The sequence below is a fragment of the Gastrolobium bilobum genome, unplaced genomic scaffold (genome assembly GCF_033153095.1).
Source record: "Gastrolobium bilobum isolate Gb01-03AN ecotype WA unplaced genomic scaffold, APGP_CSIRO_Gbil_v1 utg918, whole genome shotgun sequence".
Taxonomy (NCBI): Eukaryota; Viridiplantae; Streptophyta; class Magnoliopsida; order Fabales; family Fabaceae; genus Gastrolobium; species Gastrolobium bilobum.
The window spans coordinates 373,118-398,757 of NW_026898111.1; the positions used below are offsets into that span (position 1 = coordinate 373,118).

Below are 25,640 nucleotides of genomic sequence, written 5' to 3' on the forward strand. Positions count from 1 at the left end.
AACAAATTAGAAAAGGAATTATAAAATATATAACTATATTCTCAATAAATTTTTGGGGAAAATAATTTCATTTTATTAGACGTAATTTTATATTATTTTAAGTGAAACAATTGTATTTTGGTGTATATTTATTGATATTTTACATTATCTCTCTTTAAGAATACTCACATTTTTTTATTCATACTAATTTTGTGGAGAAGAGAGACAATAAATACATATTAAAACACGATTGTTTCAATTAAAATGATACAAAGTTTTATTCTTTAAAATATAAAAAAAAAATTCCCTAATTTTTTTTATTAAAATAATTGTCAACTTATGGAATCTTTTAATTATGATCTTTTATTGTGGAACTAACCTTTCACATAATGTCTTGATTAAGATCCCTCTCAGCAATTACTATTTTTCAAAAGGAAATTTGAAAGGGGTTATAGATCAAAATCAAGGGTTTTTGACCATTTTGCCCCTAATTAAATAATTAATAACCAATTTGCCCCTCCCCCAGAACTATCCACCATCCTGCCCTCATTTAGTCGATTATGTTGCACTTTTAATCGACTAAATGGGCTAAACTCAGAAATTATGAAACGCGAATTTTAGTCGACTAAAAACTCATCTTAATCGACTAAATTGTTTGCACTTTTAGTCGACTAAGCACATTATTTAGTCGACTAAAGATCGCGAAAAACCCTATATCCAGACCTCTCTTGGGCTCATTTTCAAAATATTCGAAATCAAAACTTCTCTCTTGGTCTCTTTCTCTTGTTTGTCAGCTGGGAACCTTCCAATCACCCTTCCATTTCATCCCACCACCTCTAAGACATAGTAATTGTGAAATCATTGTCATTTTCCTTTATTTCTCAATTGTTTCCCCCAAATCTGAACCCTAACCCCTAAAATCTGATTCCTACCCCCAAAATTCGTGTGAAAGATGAGCTCAAGTCCAAACATGTATGTTACCATGATTTACTATGCTGGAAGGCATTACGAAGGCCCCAACGGTGTTCAATTTGAAGGAAAAACGAAAATGTTGAAAATCAAACGGGGCACTACGTACAATGAGCTGAATGGGAGGATTAACCAAAAATTGGGGCTACACGGGAGCCATGGCGTTCAACGGATGATCGCCAGGGTAGATTCTACAGTTGGTAAGGATGCTATATTCTACATTGGTAATGATATATGTGACGATGAAGATGTGGATTGTGTCATAGATGCAATTGTGGACCGAAAATTTCAAAACTTTATTGAGATATATGTTGAAATAGACTGTGGTCAATCTTCATCTGCACCTGTGCATGGAAGAAGTCAAAGTCAAGAAGACAGAGTGGTCGGTTTATCTGCTCCTGCACCTGTCTTAAGTCAGATACAACTGAGGGAAATAGACGAGGATGAGGATGGGCATGACGAGGATATGGACAGTGAAGACGATGGTGAACCCGAGAGTGTTATTCCGCTGGGTGACACCTCAGATACGGACGTAGAGGGGAATTTTGACGCTGATACTAGTTCAGGAAACTTGAGTTCCCAGGTTATGCCACCGCTCTGTGTTGACCCTGTTAGCAGTGGTAAGATTGTAATATAAAGTTTTAATTTTGCATATATATATATATATATATATATATATATATATATTTGTGTTTTCTTTCGTACTGACGGATAAGTTTAAATTTGGACGTAGGGTCTGAGATTGAGCCATTTTGGAACGACAGCCCACACTGTTCGTTCATTAATTGGGCTCACCCTAATGATGAGACGGAGATATTGTATGGCGACGATGACATCCACGGTGGCTGGCATTTAGGAGATCCATTATATTTGTACCATGAGTTTCGAACTAAATCTGAAATGCAACATGCTGTCAAATTATATTGTATGAAGTCTCATCGTACTGCTGTGGTGGCAAAAAGTGATGACCATAGATTTGTGATGAAGTGTCGACACCATAATGATGGTTGTCCCTGGTACGTGCGGGCTATGTTGCCCAAGAATGGAAATAGTTGGGTTGTTAGTAAGTGGGGTAAAAAACACACCTGCCTAAACCAAGGCCTTACTCGGGACCATAGACAGCTGGATTCTGATGTAATCTGTGCAGCCATTATAAGTATGTATTACATTCATTTTTGTTTATGGTTTAATTTTTCGGTATATTTATTGATTGTGTTGACTTCGAATTTTGTGTAGGTATGTTAAAAGAAGATCCATCCACGAAACCAGTTCTTATTCAGGAGAGGGTACAAAGTTTGTATGGATACAACATATCTTATAGGAAGGCTTGGAAGGCTAAAATGAAGGCCATTATGAAGTTGTTTGGCGACTGAGAAAAATCATATGCCATCTTACCTGGTTGGCTGAACTACATGACACAGATAAATCCTGGTTCTGTGTTCAAGATTGATACGGATCAGTGTTGTGACACATCAGCCCCCTGCCCTGCAACATCCTCAATCTGCTGTCCTCGTCCAAGCTCTAGACGAGCAAGCCTATCTTCAACACCCTTGAACCGTCCCTGTATATGTCTAAATCTTTCATTTCCCTTCTGCACGTGACTCTTCCTCCATTTTTTGTGTTTCAGCGCCATTTTTCCTATTTTCTTCAGCGTGGCGTTTATGCCCTTCATGACATCACGTAATGAAAACCCACCCTCAGGCTCAGCTATCTCCTGCTGGTCACCCTCATCATCATCGTCATCATCATCCTCCACCTCGGGGTCAACCATGTCTACAACTGGAGCAACATCAGGAACCTCAACATCAGCCGCACTTGTGAATTGCCACACTCCTGTTTGGGGGTTCTTTGTCATCTTGCACTGCTCCAGTAGACGTTTTCCAAACTTATGATTATACCCTGTGGTCTTCTTCAAGGTCACATTACCCATGGGAACATCAAAATGCTCCAATATCCTCTGAACAAGACAAGCAAATGGAAGTGCACCCTTGTGTTTGGCCTTATACATCATCCAACACACGTAGTGCCTCCAGTTCACCGAAGTACCATGTCGGATAGCCCACATGATGGCAATGTCATGCTCCAACACCCTGGAATGATTGAACGCTCGCGGAAACAAAATGTGGGTGATGACATAGTGTAGTATGCGGGACTCCACAGTAAGCAACCCCACCGTATAGGCAATGTGTTGCCCACAGACTCTCCTCTGCTCCTGCACGGCATCACCGCGTGTATATCCTGGAAGTATGGTCCCGCTGTCTGCGTCATATTCCACAGTCTGCGCAGAATCAAAGTCATACCCCAGTAACTCCAACCATACCGGAGCCGTCATGATGATGTCCACCCCGCAGACCCTAGACCTCAGCTCACCGTGATGGTAGTTGAGATTATGGTAGAAGGCCCGTACATGCAGCTCAGAATATGAACACGACAGTTCAGCCAAGGTCCTAAGATATGATTCCTCCAACCACCTCACAATGTTAAAACCTTCTTGTTCAAAAAAGGCTGTATCAAGTGATTTGGCCCCACAAATCGGTCGGTTAACAAAGTCACGGACAAAAGATTCATGAACCACCGGGTCATTCTCGAACAAGTATCCGAATGGGAGGTCCATAGCAGCGGGGTCTTCCTCTTGTGGCCTTGACGAAGACGGATGGTCTTGTTGTAGCTTTTGTCATCTCTCATTTCCAGTGCTAGACGATCTTCTACGGCCAGCCATGGGAACAACTGTACCTACAATGCAAGTGGAAACAAAAATCAATGAACAATAACAATATCAAAAAATTTAAAATTCAATATAAAAAACAAAACCTAATCCTAAAATAAAACAGAAATCAGAAACCCAATCCCTAACCCTAAAACAGAAACAGAAACCCTAACCCTCAACCCTAACCCTAACCCTAACCCTTACCCTACACCCTAAAACAGAACACAAAAACCCATTCCTAACCCTAAACACTACAACCCAAACAAAACAGCAACGTAAACCCTAACCCTAACCCTAACCCTAACCCTAAGCCTAAGGCACCACATCAACCCTAACCCTCACCCTCACAACACACTTAGCACCCTACCCCAAACCTAAATCCACAAAACCGCAAACACAAATCAAATGCATGAAGAAAACCAAAAAAAAAACTAAACTTAAAACCAAATGCAAGTCAGAATACGTTACCTAAATGTCGATTTCGCAAGTGTGAACCAAGGAAGCTTCAATCGCACCTTCAAGGGTTGAGATTCGGACTTGGTTGGAGAGAGGGGACATAATGCAGCCTTTTAGTCGATTAGGGTTTGAAAATAACCCCCTTTGCGAAATGAGGGGTTTTTTAAAAAACCTGATCTGCGACATTTAGTCGACTAAATAATGTGCTTAGTCGACTAAAAGTGCAAACAATTTAGTCGATTAAGATGAGTTTTTAGTCGACTAAAATTCGCGTTTTATAATTTCTGAGTTTAGCCCATTTAGTCGATTAAAAGTGCAACATAATCGACTAAATGAGGGCAGGATGATGGATAGTTCTGGGGAGGGGCAAATTGGTTATTAATTATTTAATTAGGGGCAAAAGGGTCAAAAACCCTCAAAATCAAATCTTATTTTTGAAATATAATAAAAAAAATATAAGATTTTATTTACATATGTCCTTATGGCAATTTTTAAGTAATAAAAATAATACTTATTATTTATTTTAAGGGTTTGATGTTTATTATTTTAAATGATATAAATTATGTCATTTTAGGAGAGAGATAGACATAAGGAATGAAAATCATGAGAGAGAAAGTGAGTGTTTCTTTTTAATTTAATTTATAAAAAAATTATATTTTGTGTCTATCTCTCTTAAAATAATATAACTTTATGTCATTTAAAATGACAAATATTTTTCTCTTATTTTAATTACATAAATAATAAAATAATTTTTAATTTTCAAGATTTAAAATGTTTATATTTTCACTTAACAAAATCCCAAAATTAATTATATTTTTAATAAGAAATTCCACATTTTTTTATAGGCGATACATTCAAATTTTGATTTTTGTTTTTAAAAGTAAAATAAAATAATTCCTTGGCTACGTAGAAAAGTGACACGTAAAGAATGTGGAAACTAAACGCAACCTCATCAGCTTCTCCATTCGAAGCTAAATACAGAACAAGCCTTAGACGCTGGCAATGTCCACCGTCAGAATTCAAGTTTCGGCGTGCGCCTCCCTCTCCGCCACCGTCAACCACCTTCTCCTCCGCCCCAACGCCGTCGTTTCAACCAACAACCATTTCAGTTTCAGAACCCTTAGGAAGAAACCTCTCAGGGTTTCAATGTCTTCCGTTCCTACTTCCCAACCCTTCGAAATCGCCGTCAAAGCTTCTGTCACCACACCCAATACGATTGGAGACTGTAATAATACTTTACTCTTTACGCTGTTTCTTTTTTAAAAAAAAAATGTTAAGCTTGTCTTTGGTTTCTTCAGTGAAAATTGAAATTTAAATGATATTTAAGTGGTTTATGTTGTAGATAGATAGATAGAAATAGAGACATGTGGGTATGATATGATATTCATGCCATGGTTAGGGCTTAGGAGCAAAGATGGAAGGACAAAAATCAGGATGTATCTAGACTTGTATTGTGTCCACATGCATTTTTAGTCTATCATGTTTTTATTAGATGAAGGGCCTGTTTGGTATGATGTATAAGACGTCATAGTATAAATTTATACTATATATTATGAAATTTTCAGTTGTTTGGTGTGACCATGTATAGTATAAGTTTAATGATGTATAACTCAATCAGGTCTAGGAGGGTGCGATTAAACCTGATAAGGTATTGATGTATTAGGTTAATCCCTCCTTTCCCCTTCTACTCCTTTTCCTTCTTCATCCCTTTTCTTCCCCTTCCCCCATTTAATGGAGGCAACGTCAACCACGCCGGTGCGGCAGGCTTCAGAGACAATGTTGGTGGGGACTTGGCGGTCCAACTCGGTGACGGACTAGTCGACCTTGCGATCGACGATCGACATACTTGAGAAGCTTGGCGGGGACAAGAGAGAGAGAGAGAGGATTTGGAACACACAATAGAATAGATGTTGTTCAATTTCTCTATAGCAACACATGAAATCCTTTCCGTACTTGCAGGGTATTTTAGGAATGGTCACTAGGGTGAGGTTCTCCATTGGTATTTGGATTTGAAGCAATGGAAATTTGGTTTGTATGGCTCAACCATTACGTTTTGTCTGAAAAGTTGTGTTGCTTTAGGGAGGTTTGAATGTGGAAGAGGGGTCCATGTTGATTCCTTAAGGCTTAATTTGAACTCTGATTGTTTTGTGGGTTCTTCTCTCATTCGGTTGTATTCCCAATATGGGAAAATTGAGGATGCATATAAGGCGTTTGATGAAATTACCAACAAAGATCTTGTGCCTTATACGTCCATGATTACTGCCTATGCTCACTGTGGGTGTTCATGTGCTTATGGGGCCTTTCGAATTGCTTACTCAATGTAGGAGCAACAACTGCATCCCAATCGAGTAACATTAGTGAGCTTGCTGCATACAGCAGTGAAATTGGGATCCCTGCAAGAGGGTCGTGCAATCCATGGCTATGCCATTAGAAAAGGAATTGGCTTGCTGGATGAGATTTTTGAGACAGCCATCCTCGACATGTATCATAAATGTGGGGATTTAATGATGGCTGACTCTATTTTTGGCAAGATGGATACTACAACGGTTGGTTCTTGGAACACTTTGATAACAGCTTATCTTCATAATGGACAGGCTTTAGAAGCTTTTGGCCCTTTTTGCCAAATGATGCATAGAAAGATGATTTGTTAACCTTAGCCAATGCATTCTGTCTCGTGCCAACTTGAATTATTTATGTGAAGGAAAGAGTATCCATGGATACATGATCCAAATGGGGGTAGAACCTGATCTTGTGGCTAGTACTGCTTTGGTTGATCTATACTCTAAATTTGATGTAACTAAAGCTAGAAAAATATTTGAAAGGTTGGGGAATAAGGATGCTGTAATATGTAATGTTATGATGACTGGGTATCTTTTGTATTTAAATTTAAATTGTACCTTAAAGTTATGTACTTTTATATTTTAATTTGTTGAAAGTTATTATATACGTTTATGTTTCACGTATGTATTCTATTGTGACTTTTGTATAATTTGTTTAATCAGCACTGTAGGGAATATAGAAATATTTTCTATCAAATTATAGAAATACAATAGATTTTTATAAAAATTAATATCATATTAGATATTTGGAAGAATTATATAAATTCTTTATTAAAGAGTATTTTTGTCAAAAATATTTATTTTTATCTTATCTAGTATTATACAGTACATTATCAAGTACTGGGTAGTATTATCTTATACAATACATTATCTTATACAATACCATGCCAAACGCTGAATAGTATTAAAATTTAATCAGGCCTTATACTATCAAGCCTTATCCTATCATGTACACCAAACATGCCCTAAGTGTATACATTAGTAGAAGAGATTCAGTGATTTCTTATGTTTTGAAAGCGGGAATTGGAATTTCATGTGTTTTGTTTCAATTCTAGGAAGGAGATATGGCAAAATAGCCTTTGTCCTGAAATTATATAGACTTGTAGAGTTAATTATGAATATATCCTCTATTCAAGAAAAAAAATTGTGTTTGTATTTGAGCTTTGAACTCAGAGTACCAATTTTAAATTAGTGACTCGTCTTTGAATTGTATTTTCAGGCCCTTTTTGCCAAAGGGTATTGTTGACACTGGAGGAAAAACATCTACCTTATGACCCAAAGTTGGTGGATTTGACCAGCAAGCCAGAATGGTGATCTTCTGGTCTATTTCTTTCGGCTATAAGTTTTTATCTTGTCTTTTATAGTTGCTATTTTTATATAACTGAATCACTTACAGACCACAACTTGTCTGGTCCTCATGCTAATTTAGTAGTTCCTTTCCTTATCATTTGTTTTGCTGGTTTAGGTTCCTTAAAATCAGTCCTGAGGGTAAAGTTCCTGTGATAAAGCTCGATGAGAAGTGGGTTCCAGATTCAGATGTTATCACACAAACACTGGAAGAGAAGTTTCCTAGCCCACCATTGGGGACCCCACCTGAAAAGGCTACAGTGTATGCATCTGGCTTATAGATTTCCTCATCATTAGAAGATACTTTTAGGCTATAAATCTGGTTGTCATGCTTAATGGTACATGACTTTGAATTTTTAGAAAAATGCACGGTGATGTAATTATACAAGCTTAAACAGTTTCTTTCTTTGTCCGCTTTTATTTATTTCCCCTTTTAGTTTTCCTTCTTCTCCATGTCAGCTTTATATTCTTTAATGTTTACATGGCTATATTAATGTACTTCAATTATCTAATGTATGCATGTGTTATTGTGTGTAGTGGGTCAAAGATCTTTTCAACATTTATTGGATTTCTCAAGAGCAAAGATCCCAATGACGGAACAGAGCAAGCATTACTAAGTGAACTGAGCTCTTTCAATGATTACCTCAAGGAAAATGTACGACTTTTTTCTGCTTTTGTCTCTCCGCTATTTATTTGCAATCTTGATTAGGTTGTTGATTTGGTGATAAAACCTCTTTTTCACACAAATCATTATCCTTACTTATATGGTTCCCCTTTCTGAGCCAAAATTTATACTTCAACCCTGTTAAGGTTTAAGCTAAATGGTGAAGTGTGAATTGTGAAGTACCCATGCTGGTATACCTATGTTAAAATGAGATTTCATTAACCTTTTTATTCTGTATACTCATTTTATACAGAATTGAGATGTTGTAAGGAAAAGCATAAACTTCGGATGCATTTTATCATATGGCCTTTCTCCCCTGTTCTTCCCCTTGCTTTTTTATGCTGGACTTTTGTAGTTCAGCTCTCAAATATTTATTTGGGGTGCTGTTTTAGAGCTGTGAACTGAATCTACTAATTTTGAGGTTTATAGTTTCTAGGAAAAATAAAACCAAGAGTCAACTAGAGTTTTGTTTGGATGAATTTTTAATGCAGTCTGTCAAGAATTGTAGATCTGAGCAAATTAGTAAATCAGAGAAAAATAAGCTATTTGAGGAGATAACATAGGGGTAACGACTCGGTTTCTTAGACATTACGGGTGTCTTTCATAGGGGTTTTTTGAAATCTTCTTTTTGATAGTAAGATCTCTGTTTGAAAATAAATCCATTCATTGGTTCTATGATTTCTAATTACATCACCTAGTTATGACTGGTCAAAACTTAGGGACCAATTAGCCCAGAACTGTTGATCTAATGTAGAGCGTGCTGCCCTGAACTTAAACCTCCTAAACTAGGCATCCTTGCCTGATTCCAATCTAGTAGGTGGTGCTATAAGCTAATATCTTTTGGCATTTTTCTTATCTTATGAATAAGAAATTGGGAAAATGAGGGGGCTTCTGGGAAGAAGTCCTTCTTTGGACAAGTAAGGAGATGAATGAATGTTTATAAGAAACCTCATACGTTCCTTGGGTTGAGTCTCAAGGAATACCCACTTTTGTGCATGGATGGGAGGTCTTGAGTAACTCAAGACTCTCCACATGCATGCTGCCATCTGGCTGCCTCGGCATAGTATGTCGCCCGCCCGCTTGCCTAGAAATAATTTTTTTATTATTATGTTTGATTTTCTGCACCAAATGATCAACACAACCAGCTACTTCGTGGCTTTTCATTGCCGAATGATTGTTCTTCCAATTGTGACTTTTCGAGTCTTATAAAAATGGGGAATTAGGAAATTTTCTGTTTCTGAATTTCTTGTTTGGTTTTTTGCATCCTCATTTTCCATGCATATCTGACATATTAAATGGTCTCTTATCGTGAAAGTTCCACCACACAAGAATCTGTCTTATCCCGGTAGACAAATGTCCATTATTCTTGGGCATCGTAGAGGGAGGAAAAGGAAATGTCTTAAGGCAACCATGTGTGTTTGTTGGGCTCAGATTTCTTTGCATGCACTCAGATTTGTGTTTCTTCCATGCTTTGATTTTGTTTTGTTGCATGTGTTGTTGAAGTAATTTCTTAACAAAGATTGTTTACCTCGTGATTCTGTCAATTTTTTCCAATAATATCTTTTGTATTCTCTATCGAAAACTCTGCTTGGCATTTCCATGACCTAGATGAAGATAAGGAGACAAGCTTTCTGACTAATTTATGGGCACAAGAACTCCCATAATATCTTTCAGGTTATCTATTAGTGATTATGGAGAAATTGGTCCAAGACGTTTATATGTTTACACTTCACAGCTTGTAGGGCACTTTTTTTTTCTTTTTTCTTTTTTTAATCTTTCTGGATTATGCCTGAGTCTTTTTTTTTATGTTCGGGGAGTGGGCCTTATTTGGTACGATATTAAGGCTCTGTTTGATTTCTCTTCCCAGAACAGTTTTTAAATTTTTAAAAACAATAAAACAAAAAAATTTGTTTGGAAAGAGTTTTTCGTCGGATCTGTTCTAAAAACAATGACTGTTTTCTTGTTTTAAAAACGGAAAAAGCAAAACAGGTACAGGATGTTTTCCAAAGCAGTTTCTTGTTTTCTGATTTGTGCGGTGGCATTTCTGTAATTATGGGGTTTCATTAATGGCATTTTCGTAATTAAATGGATTTTTATTTTTATTTTCAATTATTTTACGGTGGCAATTTTGTAAATTTGAGGATTCATTAATGGCATTTTTGTAAATAACTACAACTTCTTTATAATTTTAAAACTAACTATATTCAAACCAGTTTTATTGTTTTTTTACTCTCAAAATCAGTTTTCAAAATTTATCTTCAAAACAGTTTTTAAAAACAAAAAAACAAAAACACATTCAAACACACCCTAAGTCTCTGCAATTTAACAAATTGCAGGAAACCTACTTTTTTTTATTTAATTGACTGTTCTTTTCCCCTTTAATAGGGTCCTTTTGTCAATGGGAAAGACATATCTGCAGCAGACCTGTCGCTTGGACCAAAGCTACACCATTTGGAGATTGCTTTGGGGCATTATAAGAAATGGGCTGTACCTGATTCACTTACCTTTTTGAAGTCTTACATGAAGGTATGTTCAAGATGAGCCTTCTCAAAGCAGTTTTAGAATCTAGAATTGTATGCAGGCTCCTTCCTTAGACCCATATTTATTCTGACAAAGTTTCACAAACACCAATTGTTTATTAAATTTTTGGTCATCATGTCTAAAGCTATTTTGCATTGTCCATGTTGAAAAATCATATGCTATTGATTGAGTGAATGTTTATCAATACTAACAAAGACCTGAATTCGGAATTTCATCAGAGCTCAAAATTCAAATGTTTCCACTAAGTAATATGCTTCGGCTTCTGCATGCCAAAATTTTCTTGTGGTTGAATGTTTACTAATAGCAATGAGACTGTAGGAGCGCTGTAAAAGTTAAAATATTGACGCAGTATTGTAAGCCAACTTGGAGTATTACACTAATAAAATGTTTTTGCTAAAATTTACTGATGTTTATAATAATCATGGGGTTAATTTCTACTATGAATTTCACTAATTGACTGTTTAATGTCAGGTCGACAGATCATTGACCCCTGATGCAATAGAAATTCTTTTGTTTGAGTTTGTTGTTTGCTGTAGTTAATAATGCTGTGAAAATTCTTTTGTTTCAGCTTACTTATAGCTAATAATGCTGAATGTACAGGCTATTTTCTCGAGGGAATCATTCATTAAAACACGTGCACAACCACAGGATATTATTGAAGGTTGGCGTCCTAAAGTGGAGGGCTGATATCCAGTCATCCTACTCTATCAACATGTGATTCTGAGTATACCCGACTATAGTTGAGTATATATTCAGTAGCAATCCATCAAGAGTTCAACACCTATATCGTTTTGTATAATAATTTATAGCCTTGATAAGTCACTATGAACTATATGATAATTACTTTTTAAGAATTGTTAGCGACATAATGTATCATGTTTGGTAGGGTGGTGATAGGGAGTCATGGAATTATCACTCCAAAAGCTAGCTTTGGGTGGAAGTATTCAAGGCCTTATAAATCTCGCACTAATTGTCTATATAATTAATGTGGGATTCCTAACATTGCCATCCCCTTTTTAAGGCCGGATAAGTCTGGATGTCCACGGCGGCTTTCACTTTGATCCGTTGTAGCCCTTTTCCTCTTTGGGTGGCTTCATCCACTTATCAGGTAGCCCTTTCCGCGATCCGACTCTCAATAAAAGCATCAAATGATAAGGACCTATGAGATCATCATTCTAAAAGTTAGTTGCAAGGGTGAGAATCTCCAAGATTTTATAAATTTCACACTAATTGTCTATATAATTAATGTGGGAGACCTAACAAGATTGCACGCAGATGAAAATGATTGCAGTCACTAAAGAGAAATCAGAATTGCATTCCTCAAGCAAGTGTGCACTGTCTAAGAAATAACTTGGCAATGGGCTGATAATTAACGTGGCATTGACTCTGGTCTTAAAAGATCCATCTTCCAAAGAATCATGCATATTTTGTAAACAACTTTAATATCACCGCATTGCTTGCACGCACGTATATATACTAATATAAATGCCACGATGAACTGTTCTAGATCATGTTGTTGGCCGTCAGTTTTGAATATCATCCGCTACTTGAAACAATGCCTGTAACTCTTAACATGTTTACGCTACAGAGTGTCATGGTATGAATCATTTCGAATGCACAAGTCACTCGAAGAAGCAGCAGTCGTATCTTGAGACGCCTTCTGGGCTTGGTTTGCCATGTGTTAAAAAATGGGAAAAGTTCAAAAAATTTGTTTGTAGTATACTTTTTTTATCACATAACCTTCTACGTTTATTTTTTTCTATCACTTATCTTTTTATGGTTTTTTTATTCAAGTTCATCTTTAACACCATTAATAATTGAATTAACTTGCTCATTGTACTCTTATTTTACTTGCATAAAAAATTGCTAATTAATCTAATATAAATTTTTTGGTCACCAGCAATAAATTTATTTATTTTATTAATGTAAATACTAAAAAATTCCTTTTCGAAATAGTTCTTCCGGTTATTTTAACTTTGACGTTTGCTGCAAAAGCTATCCAATTCAATGTATATCATGTATTAAGAGGTACTTATAGAATAGAAATTTACTTGATCACTTAACAAAAATGGAAGCTTATCAAAAGAAAAAAAAAAAAGCAGAAAATTAACAAAAAAAGTGTGGTAAAAGGGATTCAAAACAAAAAATTTAAAAATTAATGTGTTGTCAAAACCATTTTTGCAGCAAGTTTCCATATATTGATCAAGTGCGGTGTAGGAGGATGAAGGGGAAGTAGGAGAAAGAACGAATCAGGGAGGATTGGGAAGAGAGGGAGATAAGAAAATTGTCAAACAGTCTCGGGTAAATGTGCTTGAACATCACTACGCACCTTTGGTTTTAGCCCCGAGATAAACATGCTTTTTCGAAGGCCGTCCGTTATGCCGTGTACTTTACTTGACATAGTTTCGAATGTTGCTTGGTATTCACGGACCGATCCTGTTTGGGTCAGCCGGCATAATGCTCCTGTTGGATCCTCATAAACTGTTGGGCCATACCTGCTGATTATGTCTGTCTGAAAGTCTCTCCAGGTTGCAATTAGTCCCTCGCGGGACAGATTGCGGTACCAGCTTAAGGCTGGTGGATCTAGGTGGAAGGCGGCCAGACGGAGCTTCTCCGGTTCTGTGATTGAATAATATTCAAAATACTGGTCCACTAATATTCAAAATACTGGTCCACTGCGAATAACCAGTCTGTAGGGTCTCCCTGGGCAAACCGAGGGAATACAAGGCGGACCGGTTTTGGCCGGTTCGGATCTGTACGTGTTGGACCTGGTCCAAGAACGCTACCTGTAGGTTGGTTGTTGCGCTGGGCTTCAAATATAGTGGTTATTTCGCGCTGGAACTGATCGAACCTGTGGTCTAGTTGCTCCTGGTTGGAGCGTTGCATCTGCATCATGAAGGTTTGCCGGTCCTCATTTGCGAATGTTATGAACGTAGTTAGCCGTTCCTCAACAGTGGTGATCTGTTCTTGCATCTGGGCCATGCGGGTAGTCTTTTCAACCATGGAGGTAAGTTCAGGAATGAAAGCACCAAATGTAGGAGGATGAAGGGGAAGTAGGAGAAAGAACGAATCAGGGAGGATTGGGAAGAGAGGGAGATAAGAAAATTGTCAAACAACTCTATTTCTCATTGAGGTTTGATTTGCAATATTAAAAGAAAGTGCACATCCTAATCTAGAATTCAAATAACGAAAGTTGTTGAAACAACCAATCCTAAAATTACGAAGGGAAATAACAAATCCTAAAAATAGGGATAGGAATAACTAATCTCCTAATTACAGTTAAGCTGCATGTTTATTGGAATTTAAACCAGAACAATTTGCAATGCTGGGCTTGGATCATGTGAGGTAGTCATCCAAGTGTTTTGGGCTGATCCGCGTGCGTTTGGGTTGTGCCCTGGTGGGCTGGGTCACAACATCACCTACCCCTTTTGAATTATCCATGTCCGCATGGATGGGAATTGCATTGGATTGCCGTCCACTGGGAGCGTGCCGCGTGGTGGAGCCAATCTTATCTTCTGCCCGTTGGGCTGCGTCTCCAGGTGTAGTGTCATGATGACCTTGCTTTGTCATAATTGCCTTGGTTGCTATGTCCGAGGCGTGCGTTAAAGGATTGGACGATGAATACTTATCGTCATTTTGCCTTGTTTCCTCATCCATTCTCTGTCTCGTCTTTTCCTCTTCGTCGCTATCTTGTGCCATTTCTTCTTCCCACGATGAATCTTCTAGTGCACTGTCGGTCCACTGGACTAGGACCTCCTTAACTAGCTTCCCCTTTTTCCAAACCTTTCTTTCGCCGAGTATAGCTACTGCACGGTGAAGTGGTTTGTTATCCTTCGTGTGTGGTGGAAGTGGGTGGACTTTGAACGAGGTTGGCGAAGCAAACGGTCGGAGTAGGGAAACGTGAAACACCGGGTGTATCCTTGAAGACTCTGGTAATTGAAGTTTGTAGGCTACGGAATCGATTCTTTGCAGCACCTCAAATGGACCGTAGTACCGGAGTGCGAGCTTCTGAGAGGTTCGTTTCTGGACGGTGATCTGTCGGTAAGGTTGTAGTTTAAGTAGAACCAGATCTCCTTCCTTGAACTCCCATTGCTTTCGTTTTTTGTCGTTGTAAGCCTTCATTGCTATCTGAGCCTGATTTAGATTTTGCTTCAAGTTTTCCATTATTTTGTTTCTGTGTGACAGATCTGTGTCTATGGCTTCTAAGGTTCTTGATCCGAGATAGTATGTTAACAAGTTCGGTGGGGGAACACCAAATGTGACTTCGAATGGTGTATAACTCGTCGATCTGTTAAAGGAGGTGTTGAAATGAAACTCGGCAAAGCTCAAGATTCGTGACCAGTGGTTCGGGTTCTCGTGTATGAAGGCTCTAAGGTACTGCTCTAGACACCTGTTTACGCATTCAGTTTGACCGTCGGTTTACGGGTGATATGCTGAACTGTAACGCAGGTTTGTGCCTTGAAGTTCAAACAGTGCTCGCCAAAAGTTGCTGAGAAAGACCGGGTCCCGATCGGAGATGATGGTTTTTGGAAACCCATGGAGCTTCCCGGTAGATTCTCAGAATGTTTTTGCAACCCGTACTGCTGTGAAGTTGGCTGATAAGGGTACAAAGTGTCCTCCTTTCGATAACCTGTCCACAGTAACAAAAATGACACTAAAACCATTAGAGTTAGGCAAATGGGTGATAAAGTCCATGCTGAGGTCGGTCCAGATAGTGTTGGGTGGTGTTATGGGTTGCAGTAGCCCGTACGGGGAATGGTTTTGTGGTTTCACTTTCTGGCAGATCTCACAATGTGTGACAAAATTCTTAACATCTCTCTTCAATCCCTTCTAGGTGAAAACTGTGTTGATGCGTAGGAACGTGTTCTGGACCCCTGAATGTCCCCTTTGTAAGGAGCTATGGAACTCGTGGAGCAGCTTCTCCTTCAGAGTGGATTGTTCCGGAATATAAATTCTGGACTTGTGAAAAAGCAGATCGTTTTTTATTTTCCATGCTTCCTATTTAGTTGGTTTTGTAATAAGGCCCTGGATTACTGTAATAGCGTAGGTGTCTTTCTTTAATTCCTGCTGCAGAATGTGTGTGATATTGCATGTTGGCCCTGTGATTGTGGCAAACTGGGGGTGAGGTAACTCAGTGCCTCATTCTGGAAATCGAGACAAAGCATCTGCAGCTGCATTGGCTTTTCCCGGTTTGTAGACAATGGTGTATGAGAAACCCATAAGTTGTGACAGGAACTGTTGCTGTTCTGGGGTTTGAACGACTTGGTTCATCAGGTGGAACAAGCTCTTATGGTCAGTTCGAATGATGAAGGTAGCTCCTAATAAATACTGTCTCCATTTTGCAACGCCACTAGTAATAGCAAACATTTCGCGTATGTAGGTTGATTTCTTCTGCATTGCCGGGGATAGTTTCCTGCTGTAGAACGCAATAGGTCTGTCATGCTGCATTAATACTGCTCCGATTCCAACACCTGATGCATCTGTCTCTAAGATAAATGGAATTGAGAAATCGGGTAGAATCAGAATAGGTGTTGTGGTGAGTAATAGCTTCAACTTGTCAAAAGCCGCAGACTCCTTGTCTCCCCATTTGAATTCTGTTTTAGAGGTTAAGTCTGATAGAGGAGCAGTTATGGTGGCAAAATGTTTTATAAATCGCCTGTAATATCCAGCCAAGCCTAGGAAAGCCCGTACCTGAGTCACGTTCTTAGGTTGTGTCCAATTTGTGATTGAACTAATTTTTTCCGGGTCTGGTGACAAACCTTTCCCAGATATAATGTGGCCTAAAAACTGGATTTTCTCTTTGGCAAACAAACATTTAGACTGTTTAGCAAAAAATGAGTGTTTCCGTAGAGTGGATAAGACCGTCAGTAGGTGTTCCTTGTGTGCATTCAGTGTTGCGCTGTATATTAAGATATCATCAAAGAAAATTACCACAAATTTCCTTAAAAAAGCTGAGAAAACCTCATTCATAGTAGCTTGGAAGGTAGATGGTGCATTGGATAGCCCAAATGGCATCACGAGGAATTCGTAGTGGCCATGGTGTGTTCGGAAGGCTGTCTTGTGAACGTCAGATGCATCCATGAGTATTTGGTGGTAGCCTGACCGTAGATCGAGTTTGGAAAAAATTGATGCTCCATGTAGTTCGTCCAATAATTCGTCTATGGTAGGAATTGGGAACTTGTCCTGCACCGTGATTGCATTTAAGGCTCTATAATCAACGCAAAAGCGCCACGTTCCATCTTTCTTCTTTACTAGTATGACCGGTGAGCTATAGGCGGAATTACTTGGGCGTATTATTCCTTCTTTCGTCATCTCTGTGACCAGCTTCTCAATCTCATTTTTTTGGTAATGTGGATACCGGTAAGGTCGTACCTGTATTGGTTTTGTGTTGGGGAGAAGGTGGATATGGTGGTTTGTTGGTCTATGTGGTGGGAGTTTAGTGGGTTTGAGGAATACGTCCTGGAAATTGGTTATGATGGGTGAGATGGTGTGTGGGATTGTAGGGGTTGGGTCTGTATGTGGTTGGGGAGTTGATGCCGTCATGCACATGAGATATGCCTGTATTGGTTCCTGGGCTATGAGTTTGTGTAATTGGGAGTTGGTAATTGCGGAAGGTGTTAGACTGGTATTCCCTTGAAGAGTAATGGGTTTGGAGTGGTGGGTAAAGGTCATGGTCAGTGTTTGGTAGTCTGTTATGACTGGTCCCAAGGTTGATAGCCACTGTATGCCTAGGACAATATCGGCGCCCTGAAGTTCTAGCACAAAAAGGACTATTTCAAAACCGTGTTGATTCGGGAGAGTAATACGAACCTTAGTACACATCCCTTTGCAGTATAGGTTGTCCCCGTTTCCCACTTGGACCTTGAATGGGTTGATGGACTGGATGGGTAAGTGCAAGTGATTTGCAGCGCGTTCTGTAATAAAGTTATGGGTGCTGCCATTGTCTATCAGTATCTGGACAGCTGTGCCTTTAACAGTGCCTGTTAGTCGAAATGCCTTGGTTGAGTGGTGACCAAAGAGGGCATTGAAACTGATTTCTGGATACGCAGGGATGTCCGGAATAGATTCTTCCTCTTTTTCCTCTGCATGCGCAATCTCTTCATCGTTATCTACTAGTATGCACATAAAGGTAGAACCTGGTTTGCATTTATGGCCAAAAACATACCGTTCGTCACAGTTGTAACATAGACCCTTTTCTCTTCGTGCCATCATTTCTGTTTGGGTGAGCCGCCGTATTGGTACGGAAGTTGACTGGGGTGTTGGTGGTTTGCCGGGTTGAGTGATGGTGTTAGATTGGTTATGCTGTCCCCACCGTAGTGTGCGATCCTCCGCTTCTGCGAAATTTCGTGCAAGGCCCCAGGCGGCATGGAAAGTCTCGGGTAAATGTGCTTGAACATCACTACGCACCTTTGGTTTTAGCCCCGAGATAAACATGCTTTTTCGAAGGCCGTCCGTTATGCCGTGTACTTTACTTGACATAGTTTCGAATGTTGCTTGGTATTCACGGACCGATCCTGTTTGGGTCAGCCGGCATAATGCTCCTGTTGGATCCTCATAAACTGTTGGGCCATACCTGCTGATTATGGCTGTCTGAAAGTCTCTCCAGGTTGCAATTAGTCTCTCGTGGGACAGATTGCGGTACCAGCTTAAGGCTGGTGGATCTAGGTGGAAGGCGGCCATACGGAGCTTCTCCGGTTCTGTGATTGAATAATATTCAAAATACTGGTCCACTAATATTCAAAATACTGGTCCACTGCGAATAACCAGTCTGTAGGGTCTCCCTGGGCAAACCGAGGGAATACAAGGCGGACCGGTTTTGGCCGGTTCGGATCTGTACGTGTTGGACCTGGTCCAAGAACGCTACCTGTAGGTTGGTTGTTGCGCTGGGCTTCAAATATAGCGGTTATTTCGCGCTGGAACTGATCGAACCTGTGGTCTAGTTGCTCCTGGTTGGAGCGTTGCATCTGCATCATGAAGGTTTGCCGGTCCTCATTTGCGAATGTTATGAACGTAGTTAGCCGTTCCTCAACAGTGGTGATCTGTTCTTGCATCTGGGCCATGCGGGTAGTCTTTTCAGCCATGGAGGTAAGTTCAGGAATGAAAGCACCAAATGTAGGAGGATGAAGGGGAAGTAGGAGAAAGAACGAATCGGGGAGGATTGGGAAGAGAGGGAGATAAGAAAATTGTCAAACAACTCTATTTCTCATTGAGGTTTGATTTGCAATATTTAAAGAAAGTGCACATCCTAATCTAGAATTCAAATAACGAAAGTTGTTGAAACAACCAATCCTAAAATTACGAAGGGAAATAACAAATCCTAAAAATAGGGATAGGAATAACTAATCTCCTAATTACAGTTAAGCTGCATGTTTATTGGAATTTAAACCAGAACAATTTGCAATGCTGGGCTTGGATCATGTGAGGTAGTCATCCAAGTGTTTTGGGCTGATCCGCGTGCGTTTGGGTTGTGCCCTGGTGGGCTGGGTCACAACATGCGGAAACCCATCTAACATCAAATTATAATACAACAAACACCTTTATGAAGGTTTAACCATTTCAATTTATAACTCACTGTTTTTTAGTTACTGAAATGAAAGTTAGACATTTGATTAATATGTTATACTTTTTATTCCAAACAGTCAACCGTTTAAATCTGTAAAAAATAAAAAATAAAAAATTAAAATATTTGTAATTTTTACAAACCTCATTGCAAATCATGGGTCAAGCATATTTTATTATTTCCTCTTTTTTTAGTTTTTATATAGAAAAAAAATCAAATTATCAATATTTGCTAGTCAACCCGTGTGACATGCAACTAGGGGTGCTAAACGAGCCACGAGCCTTACAGGGGTCTTTGGCTCGGCTTGTGAAGGCCTTAGCTTTTATGTCTAAAATTGATTGTTGGAACAATGCTTGGACTTGTATAAAAGCTCGTTTAATAAAAAAGCATCAGACGCCAATTTAAAAGCTCGGCCTTAGAGCCTCTCAGGCTAGCCTAATATATTAATTTTTATTTTTATTTTATATTTTTTATACTACTTGTGATAGCCCTCTCTCTTTCCTCAATCCATTTCATCCCATTTTATTAATTAAATAGATTTTTTGAATGATTTTATTTTATATTATGTTGTTTGGATATATATTAAATTTATGAATATTTATGAAATTACTAATGCTGTTGACTGTATATTTTGTTTGGATAAATTTTTGTTGTCTTATTTTGTTTTAAACAGGCTAAGAGGCTAAATCAGACTTTTATTTTTTGTAAATAAGACAGGCCATACGCTGAAATTATATTCATAACAGATAACAAGCTTGGTCAGGCTGACACATTTAAACACAGGCTTTGCCTTTTAAGACCAAAGCTCGGCTCGGCTCGGCCCGTTAACACTCCTACATGCAACCCACGGCTGGTCGTATCCGGGTTTCAATTGTTGAAACACAAATAAAAATAAGTCATATACGGGTTCAACAATTTGACTCGCAAGTCAGATTTGACAAGACATGAACCCGATCCGCTAACACGTTTTGCCACCCCAATCAATATGTTAAGTTTTTTTTTTTTAATTTAAACAAATTTAAAAATAGATTAATAAATTCAAAACATCAAACAAAATTTAGCCAAATTTTAAAGCTATCATCTGGAGTCTGAAGCGTCGGAGACCATTCACTTGGTAGAGTTGTAGAACATGCTTCATACCTACATAAAATTCAATGACAGTATATATTTGTTATGAAAAAGTGTGATTTTAAATGAAATAAATTATGTCATTTCATAAAAACAAAGAGATATGCATTCAATTAAAAAAAAATGTAAATCTCACCTCTTTATATTTATGAAATAATACAGATTATATCATTTAGAATGAGAAATATTTTGTCCATTTACTATATCTTTTAAACTTAACTAACATCATTCAAATATCATTATCCCAACATTTATTCACAAAATTAACCCCCAAAGAAAACAAAAAGTTTCTTCTAAACTTACCAAAGTTGTGATCACACCTAACAAATGGAAGACTCCTCCCCCTTTTTTTTTCTTCTTATGTAATCTCTTCAATCTTTAACCTCACTCCAAAGTTCCAAACCTAACCAACAAACAAAAAACTCTGCAGTAAATAGTAAACACCCAATTTGCACAGTCCTCTCCCAATTGAAACTTAACCACACCCCAACCATACCCTCAAGCCTCAAAGTCCCTTCTTCCTAGTCCTAGCCATGAACTCCACCACTATCCAAAACCCTTCAAAATCTCCTCAACCTCTGACCCTTAAATCCTCTACCATTGCCACTTCTTCCAAATCCAAGCTACCCATTAAACGCAAAACCCTTCCCTCCTCCCAAGATCCCTCTTTTTACCCTAACCCCAATTTACCCTCCACCGCCGTCGTCGTCAAGCCACCGCCATTCAAATTCCACCGAATTTGGACGGAGCCCGACGAAATCCGATTCCTCCGGGGCCTCCTCGACTCCGCCTCCGACGGCCTTCTCTTCCCCAGAGACCTCCACCTCTTCTACCACCGCTTCTCCACCGCCATGTCGCAACCCTACACAAAGTCCCAGCTCTCCGAGAAGCTTCGCCGGTTGCGGAAGAAGTTCCGCGCCATCTCCTCCCGCCTCCTACGCCGCGGCCTCGACGCCGCCACCGCGCTGTCGCCGCACGATCGAGAGCTCTACGATCTCTCCAAGAAGCTCTGGAGCCCCGAATTCGCTTCAACTTCGCCCTTCAACAAGATGAAGTTTGAAGACGACGACGCAATTGGGGTAGTCAATGTTGTTGGCAAGAACCCTAATCTTGGAATCAGCGATGATGGGGAAATGGGTATTGGTTATAGTCACGAGAAAATTGGTGGGGTGGCTTCAAAAATCGTTCTTGATGTGTATGATGAATGTGTGGAAGAGGCCAAGATGGGGCTTTTCTGGCAAGGGTTTCCCTGTTCTTGTTCTCAAAATGTGGAGGGTTTTGGGAAGCGGTGGCGGGAGCAGCGAGCGTTGGAATTTGATGTCTTTGCTATGCGTTTGAGATTGGTAATTGAGAACTCTCTTAATCAGCGTTAACAAGTATCTAACTGTATCTGCAAGTGTAAAGAAATTTGATACATAAAATGGTTTTAGCATTTCAAATATATGGTGTTACTTTAATTTGTTCTCTCACTTTGGGAAGTATACTAGCATTTAGGTTTAGGAATTTTTCTTGCGTAGACAATGCCTATGACAATCACTTGCACTTGATTGATATGCAGTTCAGAAGGACCCGTTTAGCGCATCATTCAAGTGCCTATTGGTTGGTGATTTGTAATTAATAATTACAGTAAATTTAGCATGCTTATATAGTAGTTTGTCAATACTTATTATTCTTGTTAGTATTCAATCTTATGTTTAAAGAAGTCTGGGCTATGGTACTTCGTTGACCCCATGACAAGTTTCAACAGTGAAATCAGAGAATTTCTGATAACTAGTTCGTTTTTCAAAGCCAGAATCTGAGAATTTCTGATGATCTATGTAAAGTTTATGCTCGCACAGAATGGTTGTTTGAAGAATTGATTACCAATAAAATTTGTGTTTGTTTAAAATGGCGTTTATTGTTTGTTTTGTTGTTTTTACTTCTACATTCATTCGTTGTAGCATTCTGCGACAAATATATTTCCTCTCAAGAAATGGAAATAACCTTCCTGGTTCTCTTTAGCTTCCAATAATTACATAATTACAATCAAATAATTGTCATTAGTAATATACTTTCTGGCCTTGACATGGCACTGATCACTAGTTAGATTGTGTAAGTTCTAATTCGGCAGATGAGTAAATATACTAACTAGTTAGATTGTGTATTAAGGCTTTAAATTTCTTCCAAAAGAGAATTTAATACATATTTTCATCTCTACCTGTTCAATTTTCATGTGACAATTGACCTATCATTATTTGGCAGTTATTCATCATTCATGTTTCAAGCAATGCTTTCAACCGGTCATTAAATCGATGAAGACACTGATTTATGGTTCTCTAGTTCTATAATTATTATTTTATTTATTTATTTTATACATAGTTCTATCATGATTAAATTGTGGTCGAATCTGAAATAACTACTTTTTTTAATAATATATAATATATTAATAATAAATTGATATAAAATGATAAGAAATTAAGTTAAATTTTAAATTAACCTAAAAAGATACTGCTTTATATATGTATGTATATATTGTAAGATAAATAAATCAATAATAAAAGACTAAATAATAATATTATGTTAAATGAAATTTCAAGCTGCAGACTTGTGCTGTAAATTTAGAAGAAAAATAACAGGAGGAGAAATGCTTGTAGAAACATATGATACTTTAGAAAAACCTGGGTCGCCAAATACATGAAATTGTAAACAGTCGGTTCTGCATTTCAAATAGAAGCACCAAAAAAGTGATTGAGTTGTCACGTGAACGAAGGCCACATTTATCCACCTTGTGACTTTACTAAAAACACTTTTTTGTTTCCAGATCTTAATTCTTAATTTATGTTAAATTAGAGTACATTTAATAAGAGTAATTTAGTATCTTAATGATACATTTTATTATTAATTTTTCATTTAAATTTAAATTATATTAAATTAATTGCTTTTTATAATTTTAAATATTTGTATCTTTTAAATTAATTTTTTATATTTTACCTAAATTTAAAATTACTCGTGCGACACATAATTATACTTGTTACTTGTAATTATATCACAAGCCCAAGTGGCAAGTAATCTACCGCCTTTTTTTTATAATATCATCAAATTGGTTTGGTTTAAAATTTAAAGTGGATATAATTCAATCTAATTGATATGAATCGAGTCATTTTTTAGTTAGATTTTTTTAATATATAAATTCATCGTAACATAAAAACTTAAATTTTATCAAATTTCCTAAAACACAAGTCTAAACTACAAGTTCAAATAAATTCATAAAGACACAAATTTAAATTCTAAAGACAATTTCAAAATAATTGCAAATCCTACAATATATGTTTAAATGTAAGATAAGAAATTTAAATTTGACTTCAGTTATAATAGGAAAGTTCCTAAATAAGTTTGTATAGTATAAAAACTTCTTTTACATATATATATATATATATATATATATATATATATATATATATATGGGAAAAACAAGTGTACTTATATTTGTTATTGAAGACAGTGAGTGATATTATATCACTAAAAGATTTGAACCCATGAATAAATCAGAAGGGAGTAGATGATCAGAATTATCACTGTGCAATTAAAAAATATTAAAAACAGACTTACTTGATATGTATGAAACAGACAGAATCAGAAGAATGAAAAATGCAGTATCAGAGGAATTAAATCCGAGCCCACAGAACGTGTCTCCTTAAGACAATTTGCCCCCTCATTGATGCCAAAGGTTGATGGACACTTGTCTCCCAGGATAGAACGGATTTCGTCTGAAGAGTGGCGGCACTACCAGTCAACAGCCCAAACGAACACAACAAAATGCCAGAGGAAATCACACCGGAGTATGAACAAGAATATGCAAACCGGAAGGAGAAAATTTCCGGCAGAGTTTCAGTGCAGGAAAAATTGGATCCATTTTCTGAAGGTGTCAGTGTCTATTTATAGACAACGTAAAGTCACGTTCCAAAAGGCACCTATTCGACGACGAAACAACACATTCGTTCGACACGAAAAGACACATTCGTTCGACACGAAAAGACACCCATTCAAGGATGAAACAACATGTCCGTTAGGATGAAACAACATGTCTGTTAGGATGAAACAACACATCCTTTAGGATGAAAAGATACATCTGTTTGTCGACGAAAAGGCACACCTTTTCACTACCAAACTTCTTATTCATAACCAATAGATTGTCTATACAATATATATATATATATATATAAATTCCAACAATATTATGCTATAGAGACATCGAATAGTGTGATTCAATTTTTTGTTTGTTTTTTTTAAACCTGGACCCCACCGTTAAATGTGTCTGCCGGAAAGAGAGCAAAAATCCTGTTACAGGACACTCATAAACCCCTATATATATATATATATATATATATATATATGGCATGTAACCTGGAGGTATCCCCGCTCAACCTCCTCCGTCCACCTTGCTCTCGGAGTACGACCCTAAAGCTAGCTTCTCATTGAAACACATGGTACATTGAACCACTGTCAATGGAGGAAGGGTGACACTAATATCTCTTCAATAGGGAGGTAGTAGCCCTCTGACCTCAAAGAATTTCAAGGAATTGCTTTAGCCAAGGTTTGAACCCTTGAGCACTCACTTTCCAAGTGAGTTACCCCGGGGGGTTAAGTAAAATATTATTCTAAATATACATGTCTATAGATATATAGTTTTGATCAGTGTTCTAAAACTCAGCCCGCTCATAGACTTGGTTGAGGTACTGGTAAGGGTGTAAATGGGCCAGGCTAGGCCGGGCTTTGACATTCCTAGCCTAAGCCTACGTAAAAAGTAGCTGGCCTATTGGGCTATTAAAGGCTTTGTTTATAGGCCAAACTTGACTATTTTTAAAAATTAGAAAGCCTGATATGGCCTACAAGCCTTGTAGGCCTCCCATTGCAGATACTGAGCAAAGAAAATAATTGTATAGAGCAAAGGAAATTCCATTCATGCATGCA

The 25,640-nt window shown here is 37.9% G+C and overlaps 2 protein-coding genes across 2 annotated transcripts; both read left to right on the forward strand.

The window, feature by feature from the left end:
- Positions 1 to 5,062: 5,062 nt before the first annotated feature.
- On the forward strand, positions 5,063 to 12,065 carry LOC133312939 (glutathione S-transferase DHAR3, chloroplastic-like). The gene is made up of 6 exons (XM_061514229.1): positions 5,063 to 5,336; positions 7,670 to 7,760; positions 7,916 to 8,059; positions 8,335 to 8,452; positions 10,847 to 10,987; positions 11,603 to 12,065. The coding sequence occupies exons 1-6, from the start codon at positions 5,114 to 5,116 to the stop codon at positions 11,687 to 11,689; spliced, it is 804 nt and encodes a 267-aa protein (XP_061370213.1). The 5' UTR covers positions 5,063 to 5,113; the 3' UTR covers positions 11,690 to 12,065.
- Positions 12,066 to 21,062: 8,997 nt separating this feature from the next.
- LOC133312960 (probable transcription factor At5g28040) lies at positions 21,063 to 22,413 on the forward strand. Its single transcript, XM_061514259.1, has one exon. The coding sequence runs from the start codon at positions 21,224 to 21,226 to the stop codon at positions 22,061 to 22,063; it is 840 nt and encodes a 279-aa protein (XP_061370243.1). The 5' UTR covers positions 21,063 to 21,223; the 3' UTR covers positions 22,064 to 22,413.
- Positions 22,414 to 25,640: the final 3,227 nt, after the last annotated feature.